Here is a 17,148-nt window from a genome sequence, read left to right as displayed (position 1 = left end):
GATCAAGTGAGGGGACAGTGGTTTGGGGGCATTTTGTGTCTCTGGGGAGATTTTATAACTGTCTTGTAATCAACAAAAATTACTTGGTGTCTGTAGCAGTTTTCTAGAGGGAAACAGAAAGGCCCGGGTGTGGCCGTAGGAGCGATGACTTTCTCTTCTCGCGTAGGCCTTTGGCTAATACCAAGGGTTCTTCTTCCTAAAGTTCTTGCAAAGCCAATTGATGATCTTATTCTCGATCACCCGGATATCTCCTCCTCAGAGGTTTCTCTTAGATGCCTTCCGTCATCTCGTTCCTCCCAGTGCAGCTTGTAAGCTGGAAGGCGTTTCCTGCCTTCTGCTCAGAGCTTTTCTGTGGGTTGGGTCCCAGCTGGCGGGCCCTCGGTCTCCCTCCGCTGGGGTGCTGGGGCAGCAGCGGACCGGCCTTGGAGCAAGCAGCCTGCTGTTCTGCGTGAAAATGAGTGGAGGGGCTTTCTCCCGCGCCAGGGGGGGTCCCCGGGGACGTTTGGCCCACTGGACATTCTCCTAGTACAGGACCCTTCTTCCTTCCTTAACGGCTTAGCCCCTGACCCAGAGGAGCATTCCAGGCCAGCGCAGTGAAGCGTGGCCTCAAGTACCACATTCTTCGGGTGCCCTCAGGACGTTCCCGCTCACTGCAGGTGGAAATGAAGTATTACGTAAGAGTGTCTCCCAGCCTCCTTTTCGTCTAGTTATGGCCAGTAGTTTGACAATATGATTGACACTTTGGCGGAGTCCCCCGTGAGCACTTTGGCAGAAGGCGGCCATCTTTGTTGAAAGAGACCTCACCTGGCCGTGCAAGGAGGAGGCGGGGGCGGCCTGGAGTTGCTAGAAGGGCCATCCCCCCACCTCCCGCAGGACGGCCCCACAGATGGCCCGGCCCCCTGCCTGGGGAGACCAGCTCCTGTCCCCTCCCTCAGCCCTCTTCCCAGCACCCAGTACTGTCACTCGCATTATTCTCTGAGGCAGCCAAAGCCTGGCTCTCCTGGAGCCCCTTTGGTAGACTGTTCTGGTTTCTAAGGGGACTTGAGGAGTTTGCTCTCATTCTCCCTGACTGCTCGCTTCTCCTGCTGGAACACGCACAGAGCCCAGCGACGGGCTCAATGGAAAATGTAGATCTCCTGGAGGGTGTTTTGCTCTCACCTGATTCTGAGGAGCTTCTCACTAGAGCCTTGTTTGGTTCAGGGTTTCATTATAAACAGCTTTGTTTTTTGAACCTGTTTGAATCGTGGCTTACAATATTATATCTTTTCCTCCAAATTCTGCCTCTGGCTGCTCCATGTCTGCCTCATTCTTTTTCTCCCCCAACTCTTTTTTGAGGGGAAGCAGGGGCATCCCCCAGATTTTCCACATTATTGCTCTTCTTCTCTTGTGATACGTAACATTTAAAATGGAAAAATGATCCTTTCCATAATTCCTAAAGAAAACTATCTCTGGTTAATTATAAGTGTGTGGGAGCTCTATCAGGTCTACATTTTGGCCTCCCCTCTCCACTCCCCGAGTCATCGGAAGTACCCGGGCCTTCCCGTCTGTGTGCGCTGGCGGCGCAGGGAGCCCCTCCCCTGCTGTCCTGCTTGAAATGCTCTGTGTCATTAGCCCGTGGCTCTGGCAGGTCTGCCGTGGCCCTGGTGCAGAGGAGGGGGCTCAGCCCATGTTGGAAGGAATTCTAGCGAGCTACAGAGCCATTGGGGCTCATGCTTAGAGGCTGTTCCCATAAAGGATCCTGCCTGCTAAAATGCCACAAACCTTGTGCCACATCTAACATGCGTGTTAGTCTGCCTGAAAACAAGTGTGTAGTGCTTTTGACCAATGATTAGCAGCTAGGAGGAAGGGAGGGGGGCTCCATGCCTCGACAGAGGTCAGAATCATGCGCGGGCCGGGGAGCTCGAAGAAGCATATAAACTACAGAAATAAGCAAATAAACTGTGGTGGAATTTTTATCGGTGACATGTGGAAAATGAAAAAAAATTTGTAACAGTCTAGTAGAGTCTGAACCTCTGTACAGGGTACGTCGGATGTGTCAGGGCATAGGTCCAGGGGGAATGTTTGTTATGAAAAGGAGGCATGGGTCTTCCGCAAAGAAAGATTGAGAAATAAACCCTCATCCCCGAGAAACTATTAACCAGTAGCTTCAAGTGACAGCCGTGCTTCAGACGGTTCACATTCTCTAAGAAACTCTTCTCTTCCCCCAGCTCAGCCCTCTCCTCCTGCTACAGCCGGGTGTACCAGAGTCTTGCCAACCTCATCCGCTGGTCCGACCAAGTGATGCTGGAAGGGGTGAACTCAGAAGATAAGGAGATGGTCACAACGGTGAAAGGGGTCATCAAGGCCGTGCTGGACGGAGTGAAGGTAGGACATGGGGCTGCCGGCGGCCTCCCCGCTGGGCGTCTGTCACACAGCAGCTTATTCCCAGGCTTCACACGGGAGAGTGAGCATTTCCAAGCACCTCTGCTGTTACCGCGCTGCTCTGTCTGGGGCCACTGCCCTCCAGGACAGATGGCTCTCAGGGCACCGAGGCCTGCTCGGCTCGGGGGTGAGAAAAGCTGCCAGGCGCGTGGTCAGCCTGTCCTGAGCGTGTTCCCAGTGCTCAGTGAGTCTGCGTGTCACAGCCCCGGCGGTGCGTGCCTGCCAGTCGACAGAGCACCGGGGATCTTGTCTTTGCGCTGAACTCGCAAAGACTCGCAAAGACTCGCTGAACCTAGAGCAGAACTCGCCACAAGTCGGTCGCTACCTTTTCACATTCTAAGAGCTTCTGGGTTCTTGGTAGAAAAGTAGAATTGAGATGGGTTAGAAGTGAACCCTTCCGGATCTGATGCTCTTGACTCGTTCTGTGAATTTATTGGCCAGAGAAGCCGGAAACAGCCTGATGGGAAATTACGAAGCCTCGTTAAGGTGGGAAGCAGAGGCCCTAGAGGGTCTGGGTTGGGGTCCATACGACAAACTCTAACTGACACAATAGGTCCTGTGGGTGAGGAGCAAGACAGGATTAGCGACCGGGAGGTGTGACGTGGGTGAGGGTTGGGATCCAGACTGTGGGCAGTGGGAAAGTGGAGACCCTGCTCTTCTGCGAGGCCATGCTAGTAGTGGAAAGAGGGCTAGCCTGGGGCCCACTGGGCGAGGTTTGAATCCAAGTTCACCACTTAACTAGTCTGTAAACCTGAGCAGTCTACTCAGTCTGAGGCGCTGTACCTTAATTAACTCATCTGTGAAATGGGTACAATGATAGTGCCATATATCCTAGGATTGCAGGAATTGTTAAATTAGTTAATACATAGAAAGTTCTTAGAACAACACCTAGTAAATACTAAGCACTCAGACTTTAGCTGCTGTTCATTATTGATTTTGTGGTGCTAGGTGCATGCTTGGAGACCAGGCTCTTGGCTTAGGGTGAAGAAGAAAACAGCTGTGCCATCCTCCTTTCTACACCCTTCAGTCCAAAGCTGTAGCCGAGGTACTTAACCTAGGTCCAAGAAAACCTCCTTCACCACTCAGCCGTCCCATCAGATTCCTAAAAGCTGCCTCCCGGGATTGACATCCCATGGAAGTTCTGGAAGCTCTAGAGAGTCAAATGAGGACCCGCAGATGGCAGAGGCACAGAGGGAAGGCTAAGAAAGCCTTGCTTAGCATTATGAATTGCTCGGGAATGAATCGTGTCGACCGGGGCCACATGAGTAGGGCTGCGCATCTGCGGGGACGTCAGGGAGCTCATTTAGACGGAGGCTTGGCCAGACGCCACCACGTCCCCTCCGATGGCCCGGGTTCTCTACGCTCCCCAGAGTCTCGTAAAGGGTCTGCCCTGTCTGTGCTGCCTGGGGAGACTTAGGGGAAAGCCCCAGAGTGGCCCGTGCTGTTAGACCTGTGTCACTTTCCAGATTTTAGAGCGCAGTATACACATTCTCCCCATCGCTTTCCCCTGGAGTTCCCTGAGGTCGGCAGTGCAGAATGAGACGTGACCTGGGTCACACTCTGCTGGCAGAGTGTGTGGAGTTCTGGCTTGCGCACCCCCCTGCTCTTCCTGTCCAGGCTTCTGGAAATGCTGTTATTGAAAGTTGTTATTTTGCGAGTGACATTGTTCAGATTTCCTTGTACTAAGTTATAACAAGATGATCGAAACAAGTTAGAGGGCCCGGAACAGACGGGATGGAGCTTCTGTGTGCAAAGCTTTGTCACGTTCCAAGTCGCTTTTCATTATGGGATCATTAGAGGGCCCCAGCATGCATTGAAGGGCACGTCTAAAAGCAGTGTTTCTCTGATTTCTCACATTGACCGATGAGAGAGGGAGAGAGAAACCTACAGATTGTGAACCTGTCAGTGTCTGGAAACAAATAACTTTTCCACAATTGTTTTTAAGTTGTTTATTTTGAGAGAGAGAGAGACAGAGACAGAGAAACAGAGAATCCAAAGCAGGCCCTGCACTGAGCCCTCAGCACAGAGCCCCATGTGGGGCTTGAACTCATGAACCGTGAGATCATGACCTGAGATGAAACCAAGAGTCAGACTCTCAACTCTGGATTTCAGCTCAGGCTTGATCCAAAAGTTGTGGGATCAAGCCCTGCATTGAGGTCTGCACTGAGCACGGAGTCTGCTTGAGGTTCTCTCTCTCCCTCCCCTCCCCCTCCGCACATTTTCCTCCCCCCCCAAAATAAAATTAAAAAATAAAAATACTTGACCCAGAACAAAGAGTGTCTAGGTGATGACCTCTGTGAATCCAGTTTTGTCTCATGTATTCAGGATTCATTTCTCGAGAGCCTCCTCGAATACCAGTCAGGGTCATAGGACTGGGAATACGGCGATAAAACTGGCACAGCCCCTGAGCGGCAGCTCAGGATCCACAGGGGAGGAGGGCCGCAGAACGTGTAATTCTGTAAGCGTGAAGAGGCCTGGCATTCCGGAGGAAAGTGGCACGTGGCCTCACTTGGTCAGGTGTTTGGGTGTTTCCTGTTTCCGGGTGGTCAGAGACTCTGCGCTGAGGGAGAGACAGGCCAAAGCCAGAAGGGGGTGTGCGGGGATCGGCCTGTCGCTGGAATCAGTCGAGGCTGCAGGGGTGGTCTGAACACCGAACTGGTGCCGTTTGTTGCCAGGATGTCACAGTGACAGCAGCTGGCATTAGTCCCTCCCAGGGCTCCTAGGGACTCTTGCAGTGGGTGTGGTCGCCCCTTCACAGGTGCGGGAACTGGCTCAGGCAGCCCAGCGGTCAGCAGCAAGGTCATGACCCCACCCGGGCCTGCCGGACCCCAGACCCCCGCACTTCCTGTCACCCTTGGCCGGCCTCCTCCCACGTGAGGGGGACACAGCGTAGCCCAGGGGCTGCCTACGCCCCCCCCCCCCCGCCCCTGCCAGCCGGCCTCCAGTCTCTCCTGTCCCCACCAGGCTGAGGACACCGTATGAGCCTGGCGGTGGTGATGTGAGAGGGCCTCATTCGCTGGGAGGGACGGGCCGTTCAGGGGCCATGAGGATGGCGTCATCCCGCCCGTAGCCGAGAGGCTGGCACGTGCCTTTAAACTGACTCCCGTCTTCCCAAGTAACTCACTTCAATTTCCTGTGAAACTAGAGGCTGAATTGGATTCAGGTTTTTCTATTTCAGGTGCTCCCTCGGTGCTGCCCTGCACCTCTGTCAAGAGGCATCGTTCCCATTTTATTTTAATTTTTTTTAAAGTTCATTTATTTATTTTTGAGGGAGAGAGGGAGAATGAGCATAAGCAGGAGGAGGAGCAGAGAGAGGATGATCTGAAGTAGGTTCAGCACAGAGCCCGACACGGGTCTCGAACTCATGAACCATGAGATCAGGACCTGAGCCAGGGTCAGACTCTTAACCGACTAAGCCCCCCAGGCGCGCCTCCCTCTCTGACGTTAGTAGCCATCCGTGATTTTTGCCTAGATCCATTCACTGATCAGAGGTTTCAGAACGACAGCTTCCTGATGCTTCGTGCTGAGAAACACATAACTGACAGGCCCCCCCTTGTCAACCGAGGGATCGTTCCGATAGAAGAGGCAGGAGCAGGGCTTAATTCCTTCGTTTATTCACCAGTTTTCAAAATAACCCGTGTTTACTGTCACCCTTTAACATGACCAGTGAGTTGAGCTTTTTAAAATACCCTTTTGAACTCACGGGTTCATAGGCATCGGCCATGCCCCAGTGCCCCGTGCTTCCTGGGGCCCAGGCCCCATCTTTGCCACCGAAGAGGTCCCTGTGACGTGACCCTAGAAGTCTTCGATGGTTTTCTTCTTAGTTGTCCTGGTATGAAAATCTGCTCCAGGCTTTTATCATCTGATAGTTATTTGGGGCATGGGGGTGGGGATAAACGGCTTTATTGAGCTATAATTCCCATACCATATAATTCACTCACTTAAAATATATATAGTGTTTTTTTTTTTTTTACTGTATTCACAGACTTGTACAGCCATCACCACAGTCCATTTTAGAACATCCTCATCACCTTCCGAAAGTAACTGTCCACCCTTTATGTTCTCCCCTTCTCCCCGCCATGTCTTTCCATCCTCCCCACCCCCCAGCCTTAGGCAGCCTGACCTCTATATTTGCCTATTCGAGACATTTCATATAAAAGGAGTCGTGTACTCTGTGGCTTTTTGTGACCGGCTCCTGTCACTTAGTATAATGGTTTTGGAGTTCACACGTGCTGTAGCATATATCGGTACATCCTTTCTTTTTATAGCCAAATAATATTCCACTGTGTGGATATACCGCGTCACAGGGTTTTCTCGTGGACGTTTGGACATCTGAGTTTCTGCCTTTGGGCACCTCTGAGGAACGCCGCGGTGAGCGCTCCTGGACACCTTGCCGTGGAGGTGTGTCTTCGTCTCTCCTGGTGGGACGCCTCGGAGCACCTTTGCGGCTCCACGCGGTAGTTCTGGGCTCCATCTGGTGTTTCCTAAAGCAGCTGCGTCATTCTGTGTCTTCACCCTTGGAGGATACGGCTTCGGCTCCTCCGCCTTCTCCACGGCCTCCATTCCCACCGGTTCTTTTTGGCAGAGCCGTCTCGGTGGTGTGGAGCGGTTCTGATGTGCATTTCCCTGAGAGCTTATCATGTCCAGTCTCTGTTCGTGCACTTACTGGCCGTCTGTCTGTCTCTCTGGAAAAATGTCTGTTCGAGTCCTTTGCACACTTTTTAACTGGATTTTCTTTGTATGATTGAGCTGTAAGGTACCTTGTATGTTTCTCACCACAGAACTGGAATCAGCCAGTCCTCTAAGGAGCCCTCTGCTGGGCGGTGGGGTTGAGATGTCATCGCTACTGGGGGCTCCCGCCATTAGATTCTCTAAGGCCAGACGCATCTGGAGTTTCTCCTGTACTTGCAGTTCACGGTCAGCACCACCGGGGTTTCCACTTAACCTTATCAGATTCGGGGCCCAGTTTTTTTCCTCCCGCACTGAACTTGAGGTCTTCTCTGGCTGCCTTGTCTTTGGTCCACTTGAGGACGGACAGCCAGTGTCTTGTGGCCGGAGCGACCCTTGGGGAGCTGACTTCAGGAGTCACTCAGCACCCAGCCCACTGTTCACAGCGCTCCCTGAGCCGGAGAGGGAGGCCACTTCCTCTGCTCTGTTGCTGCCTCAGTGATTTCGTTCTGCCGCTTCGGCGCGGGAAACTCCCGCTGGTGGCCTCCGTGCAGTGTCCTTAGGGAAGGACTTGTTGTAGGACAGCTATTCGAGAGAGGGGCTCTGTCATGGCCTGAACCCAGAAGACTCACAGGGCCAGGAAGTGACGGAGGATGGACAGCAAGGGGCCGGGCTGAGGCGGGAGCAAGAGCGGCGGCCCCTGCTCGTAGAGCGGTGCGCTTCCCAGGGCAGGAGCCCGGGCGGGCACCAGCCGCGGCATGGTGGCCTTGTGGCGGGGGCAGCATGGCAGCCGGCCTTAGGAGCATTGCCCACGGGCACGTAGGGAGCCCTTTCCTGGTGCAGCCCATGTGCTCTCTGCCACCAGGGGCAGCGTCTTCGCGCCAGGGAGAAGGCGGAAGCACAGCTCCTGCTTGGACTTGTTGAAGGTCACTTAAGATAGGAGCATCTCTGTGACCATTTTCAGTACGAATACAGTGAGCACAGAAATAAAGTATTATGCCCTTAGAAAGAGGCTTTTCCCCATTCCCTTTGGCCTTTCGAAGACTGCTTTTCAGTGAGCCGGTAGATGTGTGGCTTCCAGCCGCCGGCTGTGGACGCGGCCCGGCGCGCCTTCCACAGACTCTCACACCTGTGCATCGAGAGGCCTGAAAAGTCTGGCCTCCCTCTTGGAGACTCTGCCTTTAGCGGGAGTCGGGCTCCTGCCGCGTCCCAGACGGCCGGCTTGGAGTGAGATTACGGTTGTTGGCGCAGTAGCCAGATACGCGTACCTTCTAGACGTTCTCTTCTGCCTCCCCGTTGGGCTGGAAGGGTGGTAGGGGTGGAAGAGCTGCCTGCCCCTCTGACACCCTCCAGCAGCCACGGCCGGCCACCCAGCGGAAGGGAGTTATTGCGATCATGCCGCCGTCTTGGAGTTCGGGTATGCACTTGACTTACGTGCCCGTCATCCCGTGACCCCTGCGCCATTGCCCAGCCGCCTCTCCGGAAAGATGGCATTCTAATTATAATTGCTCGTGCATCAAGGAAGAATTAGTGGAATTTTTCCCTACGTCAGCAGATGCAAGGACGCATACTTCTGTCTGTTCTCTCGCCCTGCCTGGGGAAGAGAGTGAATGTGAATGTGGGGTGTCCAGGACGTGCTGCTCTGGCCCTNAGCCCTGTGACAGGCTGCATCTCCCACCTCCCACCACCTGCTCTCTCCTAAACCCGTCGTCCGTCTCCCATTTTTCTGTCTCGGCCTGTCCGTAATCACCAGCCGGGTAGCTAGTCTCTAAATGCCCGTGAGATTTTATTTAACTTCTGAGTTGTAAAAACAGGAACATACGAACATTCTCCTTTCTTTGTCTAGTACTTAACTCTTAAAGATCTCACTTCTCTGTGTGTCTCCAAGAATAGGCGCCGGCTGTCCCGGGGTGGCGGTGCTGATCCCGGTTATACTGTGCAGGCCTTCGGTTGTAGTTTCTCTTTTTAATTAGTATTTCATAAGTAATATGTGTTTCATTGTAGAAAATTTACAAAACATAAACAAAAGCAAGAAAATTAAGGGTATTTCATAGCCATACTTTTTTCCTAGACCTGTATTCTTGTTTCCATTAAAAAAATTTTTTGTTAATGTTTGTTTGTTTTTGAGAGAGCGTGAGCTGGGGAGAGGCAGAGAGAGAGGGAGACTCAGAATCCGAAGCAGGCTCCAGGCTCTGAGCTGTCAGCACAGAGCCCGACGCAGGGGCTCAAACCCACAAACTGTGAGATCATGACCTGAGCCGAAGCCAGATGCTTAACCAACTGAGCCACCCAGGCGCCCCTTCTGGTTTCCATATTACAAAACATATTGCATATAAGCCATTGTACCACCTGGAGCTATTTTCCACCTAACATTGTATTCTGTTTTCTTTCTGTGCCATCATATATTCTCATGAGTTTTTTATTGGCAATATAGTGGTCTGTTGTTTGGTGCTATCATAATTTACATAATCTGCATCTAGTGTTAACTACTTAATTATGTAGCATTGGGTAGTCTAATTGTATCTGTTACATACAGTGTTGTGATGACCATCCTTTGCAGCTTATTTTTTTGCATACATCCATGACCTTTTCCTTGGGCTAAATTATTTTATTTTATTTTATTTTATTTTAATGTTTATTTATTTTTGAGAGAAAGAAAGAGAGAGAGAGTATGACTGGGGAGGGGCAGAGAGAGAGGGAGACACAGAATCCAGAGCAGACCCCAGGCCCCGAGCTGTCAGCAGAGCCCCACGCTGGAACTCATGGACTGCAAGGTCATTAACTGAGCCTGAGTCAGATGCTCAACCGACTGAGCCACCCAGGCACCCCTCCTTGGGCTAAATTCTTATAAAAAGAACACAGATATTTAATTTTGACACTGACAAATCATCCTCCAAACAGGTTGCTCTCAAAGCACTACTCTACCCACCGTATCTGGAAGGTTCCATTTTATCACCATCAAAGCTGGAGCTTCTCTGATGATTAATGAACATGACGTTTATGTTTGTGAGTTTCCTCTTTGGTGTTAGTTTTCATGTGTTCGTCTTTTTTCTCGTTTTCATGTTTCTGAAAGAATCCGTGCACGAGGGAGGACACTAACCTGCCTTAGCACATGCGTTGTGATTGCTGTTGTGGCCTTTTGCGTTTGGAGAGGCTTTCCAGCCTCACCGAGGGCCATGTTGGTGTTGCCCACTTACGCTGATTGCTGCCCCCTCTGTAATTTAAAAATGGGTATTCATGCTGAAAGACTGAATTCCGCGCCCCCGCCCCCAGACACAAGCAGGTCTTACCCAGATGTCTATCAACAGGAGGACGGATAAAGAAATGTAGGTTTGTGCACACGTTGGGATATAGCTCAGCAACCAGAAGGAACAAATTACTCATGCACACAAAAATGTGGATGGTCCTACTGAGGAGCAGAAGAGAGACAGAGTAGGGTAGGTTAGTGGTTGCCCGGAGCTCCGGGTGCTGGTGGAAGTGAGGAAGGGCTGGTAATGGGCACGGTTTCTTTCGTAGCAGAGCAGAAATAGGAAAAGTCATAGAGCTGAGGGCAGTTCAGCCGTGAGCCAACAAGAAACCATCGGGCTGGCTTTTACGGCATGTGAGTGAGATATCCACAGAGCTGTTCAGGAAAGGTGGATGCATGGGGTGCCTGGGGGCTCAGTCGGTTAAGCGTCCGATGTCGGCTCAGACCATGAGTTCGTGGGTTTGAGCCCTGCATTGGGCTCTGTGCTGCCAGCTCAGAGCCTGGAGCCTGCTTCAGAGTCTGTGTCTCCCTCTCTCTCTCCGGTCCTCCCCTACATGCTCACTCGCGCGCTCTCTCTCTCTCTCTCTCTCTCTCTCTCTCAAAAATAAAGATTTTTTTAAAAATTAGAAAAAAAAGATGGATGCAGGAGTGTACATACTGTAACGGTTCCATTTATATCAAGTTCTGGGCAAATGTAATCTACGAAATAGAAGTAAAACCACGGCTGGGGTTAGGGGGGGCAGAGGCACCAGAGAAAGCAGCGGAAACATTTGGTACTTTTTGAGTGGTGCTTACGTGGGTATTTGTGATCATCAGACCCCATCATACTGGGGGAAATTGCATTCTAATTGAGAAAAAAACCAAGCAGGCCCTGATCTTTTCTTTTTCTGTTTAAAAAGATATATTTTCCCAAGTCGTGTCCCTGCTGGGTCATAGGCTGTTAACTCTCTGTCAGTCAACAAAGATGCCAGCCAGTCATCTCAGGATCCCAGCTGCCGCCGCGCCCAGGACCCCCTCACTCTGGGAAACCACCCTCCCCACCCTGGAGGTTTGCTCCTCAGCATAAGCAGCGCCCTGCACGTTATCTGATGTAATTCATGGCTTGCAGGAACTAAAGAGTAGTTCTCCCCGCCGCAAACTGGCCAGGCATCTGTTCCGCTGGAATGTAATTTCTGTGTTAAACTTAGTCATTTTGAGACAGCGGGTTTGTCATTTCCCCCTTCCAAGAGGAAGTACCTTTATGTATCTTGAAACTTCTCAACATGCTCTGCAGGTACTTTTGGAGGGTAGGGACATTTTGGGAAGTTGTGCAAATTGTCTAAATCAAACTGTCCTTGCGTTGACGGTGTGCGGGAAATCTGTGGGCACAAAAAGAGGCTGGGCAGAAGACAGACAGCTGACCGACCTTGTGCTGAGAACCGAGCAACGATGAGCTACGGTAGCACCTCATGGCTTCTCTCTTGTGTGGGGTACAGGAGCTGGTCAGACTTACCATCGAGAAGCAGGGGCATCCGTCTCCAACCAGCCCAGTGAAGCCCAGTTCCCCAGCCTGCAGACCCGACGGGTGAGTTCTGACTCACGCTTCCAGTCACTGGTCACTTGGGAGAGAACGTGAGCCCCCATCAGGCAGGCGGTTGGAAGCCCGCATTCCTTTTTCGGTGACTGCTGGCTAAGTGCCTCTATTGCTCTAAAGTGTCCAGCTCACACACGTTCTGAAGTAGTGCCTGATCTCAGGGTTAGAAGTCAGTGTGACTCATTCTCAGGATACGACGTGAGCGTGCCCATGACCCATACCTGCGCTTTTCCTGAGCCACTCCCCTTCGTCATTGGAAAGAACTTGGGAGGGTTGGGTTTTGGGGATTTGACTTGAGAGTACTGAGCTTCATCAGGAAAGTAAACTCAGAGCAACGGGGACAGTTTTAAGGCCTTGTGACCATTTCTGCTACAAGCCCCTAGTAAAAATAGAAAACATAGCAATTTGGAGCCTTTAGGGAGCCTTTAGATCATGTCTTCTGAGGTTTCCTCTTACAGACAAGGAAACTGAGATGCGGTCAAGGGGCTTTGGCCAAACTCCTGATCAAACCAGACTCGAAGCCCCATCTGTGCCCTGGAGCTCCAGGCTCAATGTCCAGGGCTCCTGTCACTCGGCCTGGTGTCATGCCTCGGTCCCATGCCCTGGTCACATCCTGCCCCTCCCGGGACCTCTGTGTGCTCTGTAACCTTCTGTAATCCCGGGTTCTTCTCATCCTCCAGCCAGTCTGAGGTCCCCCTGACAGATCGAGAGATGGAGATTCTAAACAAGACAAGTGGCCTGTCCCAGTCGGCCGAGCTACTTCCAGACTCTACAGATGAAGAGGTCGCGCCCCCCAAGCCCCCCTTACCTGGCATCCGGGTGGTTGATAATAGGTAATTTTTTATTTTTCTAGCACCCTCTTCTACTTATGATATAATCTGGTGAATGGACGGGTAGATGAACCTCAAGGAAGATGGTGCCATTAGGGTAAGACTTGGAACCCAGCCCCTCGCTCTTTAGGAGCCTCAGAATCGTGAGCGTCCCTGGGAAGGATCATCTGCGGAGGATGTGAGCCCGGCCCCAGCACCTGCGCTGGCCACACCCCCCCAGGAACACCCAGGGGCCTGCCTCTTGGCCATCCTGCAACTTATTATGGAAGGAGAAGAAAAGATGTTTCTGAGTCTCGGTTTCTTGGCATCGATGGGTTTTCTTTTGGCATCACTGGTGTGGGAGGGGAGTTGAAAGTGTGAAAAGGAGGTGTCAAGTGTCTGATAATGAAAGAATCCCACATTCTGTACCCGGATTCCTTTTTAAAGAGCTTCTGTTTGGGTTATTCAGTTTGATAGGATTTCTTACTCTGTTTCAGTCCTCCACCGGCATTGCCGCCGAAGAAAAGACAGTCAGCTCCATCCCCAACCCGAGTGGCCGTCGTGGCCCCCATGAGTCGGGCCACCAGTGGTTCCAGCTTGCCCATTGGAATTAATAGGCAGGTAATGTCGCCCCACCTGGAAAGGCAGAGGAAGGCTCTGGGGGTGGGAATTTGGCTCCTGCTGTGAAAAGAAACCCAGTGGTCTTCAGCCCCCGGCAGTGAGAGGTGACCGTTCCTTCTCTGTACGGGACCACAGGACATGGTGGGAGTCCCCACGTGGGGGAGGAGGCCGGGGTGGGGAGGCTGGAGCCGAGGAATGCCTCCTGAGGACATCCGAGCCTGGCCCCGGGGCCCTCGCTGGCCACGCACTCCCTGTGCTCGTAAAGGCCCCTTTCTCAGAAGTCACAGACACGGCTTGTTAGGGCTTAACATCGAAGACAGGCCGTCGCAGCCGGCGTCTGAGCTTGGCAACGTCCTCCTCCGAGTCCGCGTACTGATTCCTCCCCACTGGGCTCGGCCGCCATTTCTCAGAAGTGACTTAGGCCTGTGTTTTATTTTTCCGCGCCAGGACTTTGACGTGGACTGTTCTGCACAGAGGCGGCTGTCAGGAGGCAGCCACTCATACGGCGGAGAGTCGCCCCGCCTGTCCCCCCGCAGCAGCGTGGGCAAGCTCAGCAAGTCAGACGAGCAGCTGTCCTCTCTGGACAGGGACAGCGGGCAGTGCTCCCGGAACACAAGCTGTGAAACACTAGGTGGGCTCAGGCTCCCTTGTCGCCTCTCCCGTCTCGTCACTTCTTGGTGGCCGCTTTGGGGGTCACACGACCCCGATCTGTTTCTTCAACTGCAAGATGAGGGTACCAATCTCCGTCTGTCTCCAGGAGGTTGAGTTTAAATGAAATAACCATGGGAAGCCGCATAGGTGATGCTCAGATGGTGGCTGTTACTGTGGTGAATCCGTCTGTGTGTAATCTGACTCCCATTGCCAAAACTAAGAGCCATCTGTGCTCAGAGCTGTAGATGAAGCGGAGAGGCCCTGGCGGCTTTGGACAGAGGCTGAGGGCAAGTGAGCAGCACATGCTGACCTCCCGGTCGGTGCTGAGCACGTGCCACGGGGGCCGGAGGAGAGTCCGAAAGGTAGCTTGGCGGGAGGTTCCAAGAGCGTGAAGCTGGTCATGCCCATGAGCTGGACAGTTCACTTGGAGAGTTTGCCTTAACATAATTAACGTAATCAGAAATTTATAGCAAGATCTCTTCCTTTTTTTAATGTTTATTTTGAGAGAGAGAGAGCGTGCACGAGCTCAACTGGGGAAGGGGCAGAGAGAGGAAGAGAGAGAATTAGCAGGCTCCAAGCCATCAGCACAGAGCCTGACGCAGGGCTCCATCTCAGGAGCCATGAGGTCATGAACTGAGCTGAGATCAAAAGTCAGACGTTTAACTGACTACGTCATCCAGGTGTCCCTATAGCAAGATCTGTCCCGGGAGATTAATCCCAGCATTACTGGGAGCAGTGGTAGAGACTAGAAGCCATCTAACTAGTCAGTGGTCAGAAATCCGATGAATCGTCATACATCCGCTTGGTGGACTGATACATAGCTATGAAAAATCAGTCATAATACGTCAATTGATGGCCAAAATCTAAGACCACTGACATGGTATTTTCTCAGTTGGGTGTTTAAAAAACGAATCCTGGCGGGGGAAAACATTTAGGGAGATATGTCAAATTGTAAGCAGATGATAATTAAGTTATGGGCTTGTGGATGATTTTTATTTTTTTGCCACATTTCCTACAGTGGTCGCACGTTTTTCTTCTTGTTTTTTTTTTTTTAACATTTTTATTTATTTTTGAGAGACAGAGCACAAGTGAGGGAAGGGCAGAGAGGGAGGGAGACACAGAATCCAAAGCAGGCTCCAGGCTCTGAGCTGTTAGCACGGCTAACAGAGCCCGACACGGGGCTTGAACCCACAAACCGTGAAATTGAGACCTGAGCCGAAGTCAGAAGCCCAATCGACTGAGCCCCCCCAGGCACCCTGCTTTTTTTTTTTTTTTTCCTAAGTAAGAGATTCAAACGATACAGGAAAATCTAAAGAACAAGATTTCAAACAGCCGTATTCCCATTTGGTTTGACTTCTGTAAGCAGGGAGAATAAGGAATATAGGGTGAAGCACAGAGACGAGATGGGAGTCGTATGTTCTCGCCCTGTGATGAATGGGATTGGGTTAAGGGGAGAGATGGAGATTGTTTCTTTCCATGGGACCTTGTGGCTGACGCCTAATGTGCTTCCTGTCACAAACACAGATCACTATGACCCCGACTACGAATTCCTTCAGCAAGACCTCTCTAACGCAGACCAGATACCTCAGCAAGTGGCCTGTAACCTTAGCCCGCTGCCGGAGTCCTTGGGAGAGTCTGGGCCCCCATTCCTCGGCCATCCCTTCCAGCTGCCTTCGGGACCCGGCGGCTGTCCGCAGCCAGAGGGGCCCCCGGCTCCAGGACCACAGACGGACATGCCCCCTGCTCTCCCTGAGAAGAAGCGCAGGAGCGCAGCCTCACAGACCACAGACAGCTCCGGCTGCAGGGTGTCCTACGAGCGACACCCCTCTCAGTACGACAACATCTCCGAGGACGACCTGCGGAACCCCGCCGCGGCCCAGCCCGTCCCCTTCACGCCCTTCGCTGCTGTTCTCCCCTTCCAGCAAGGAGGCTCCTCGGCCTCTGTCGAGTTTGTGGGTGATTTCACTGTTCCTGAAACGTCGGGTGACCCAGAAAAACCGCCTCCTCTGCCGGAGAAGAAAAACAAGCACAGTAAGCTTTCGTCCCGCTCGTGTCAGGAAGCACGTTCGTGAGCTAAAGTGGCGGTGTGTTTCATTCCAGCACCGGGCCTCACGGTTTCAGAAAAGCTAGGGCCCGCAGCGCGTGGACACGTCCAGGGGCCTGGTGTTGTCAGTATTGGTGGTGGTTTTAGAGCCTGGTAAGCCGCCCTGTCCTTGCGGCTCCTCTAAAATCTGGGGCCAAGCCTTCGCGGGGCCCGAGAGTCTGGCTGGAGCACACAGCGACCTATGGGTAAAACAGGATGGACATTCGAACTTAGAGCTCACCACGCCCCTGAGGGGTTTTCTGAGGATACCCAAGAGAGTGTGCGGTTGCTGTTTAGACGGGTCCCAGGTACCCCCTCTGTCTCCTGTTTGCAGACGTGGGGTGACTTGGAATCTGAGGGTACCTGGTTGCGCTTGCTAATGACATTTCTTAGACCATGTATTTTTAATTATACGACGTTATTAGGGCCCAGGGATGGGGCTAAAATTTTAGATCTTTGTGTTTTCCCACCGTAAAGTTGCCGTCAGATTCCTAAGTCGAGTTCTACTGGAGATTGTTTTCCTGTCCCCGCAACGGCTCCCAGTCACCGGGTGCTCCACCCTGCCCTCCCCCTCTCCCCACTGCTTGGCCCTCCGGGCACTGGCTGCCACCGATCGGATGTGTGTGTGCTTGTGTGGGCCACACGGTCCCAGGATTCCCCGGCCTCTGTCGAAGCATCCAGCAGAGAACTTCTGCCAACTAGGACTTGAATCTCCTTTCCAGGTTCCCAAATGAGAACATCTGATTGGCCCCAGCTAGAATGGGGCCCACTCTCAAAGAAGGGGAGACCTGGCCTGGTTAAACACGGCAAGGATGGCCCCGAGGGCAGCCGGATGGGCCTCGTTGCCCAGCTCCTTGCTGGGTGTCAGCCAGCTTGGGTCATACCCTGGGTGGCATGGTGTCCCCACTGAAGGGAAAGCTGCCCCTGCAGGGCTGATGATGTCGTTCCCATCTGTCATTCACTCAGGAGAAGACAGGGCACTACTGGCGGGAGTCACCAATGGCAGTGCCAGGAATGTCTCCCTCTGCACGAGCAGGTGGCCCTTCCCCTCCACCCACCTTACCTTGACTTGACC

At 52.5% G+C, this 17,148-nt stretch overlaps 1 protein-coding gene across 1 annotated transcript in view; it reads left to right on the top strand.

Moving 5' to 3' along the window:
• RAPGEF1 (Rap guanine nucleotide exchange factor 1) overlaps nt 1-17,148 on the top strand; it is a 107,567-nt gene that overhangs the window by 53,414 nt on the left and 37,005 nt on the right. The window contains exons 5-10 of the mRNA XM_077768410.1: nt 2,208-2,364; nt 11,812-11,900; nt 12,590-12,742; nt 13,216-13,339; nt 13,787-13,970; nt 15,515-16,021. Of these exons, the coding sequence (XP_077624536.1) occupies nt 2,208-2,364; nt 11,812-11,900; nt 12,590-12,742; nt 13,216-13,339; nt 13,787-13,970; nt 15,515-16,021 (1,214 nt within the window). The remainder of the gene's footprint in view (nt 1-2,207; nt 2,365-11,811; nt 11,901-12,589; nt 12,743-13,215; nt 13,340-13,786; nt 13,971-15,514; nt 16,022-17,148) is intronic.

This window comes from Crocuta crocuta, unplaced genomic scaffold, assembly GCF_008692635.1.
Source record: "Crocuta crocuta isolate KB4526 unplaced genomic scaffold, BGI_CrCroc_1.0 scaffold35, whole genome shotgun sequence".
NCBI classification, from domain to species: Eukaryota; Metazoa; Chordata; class Mammalia; order Carnivora; family Hyaenidae; genus Crocuta; species Crocuta crocuta.
Note: the sequence above shows the minus strand (reverse complement) of the source record. Positions and strands in the feature narration are given on the sequence as shown.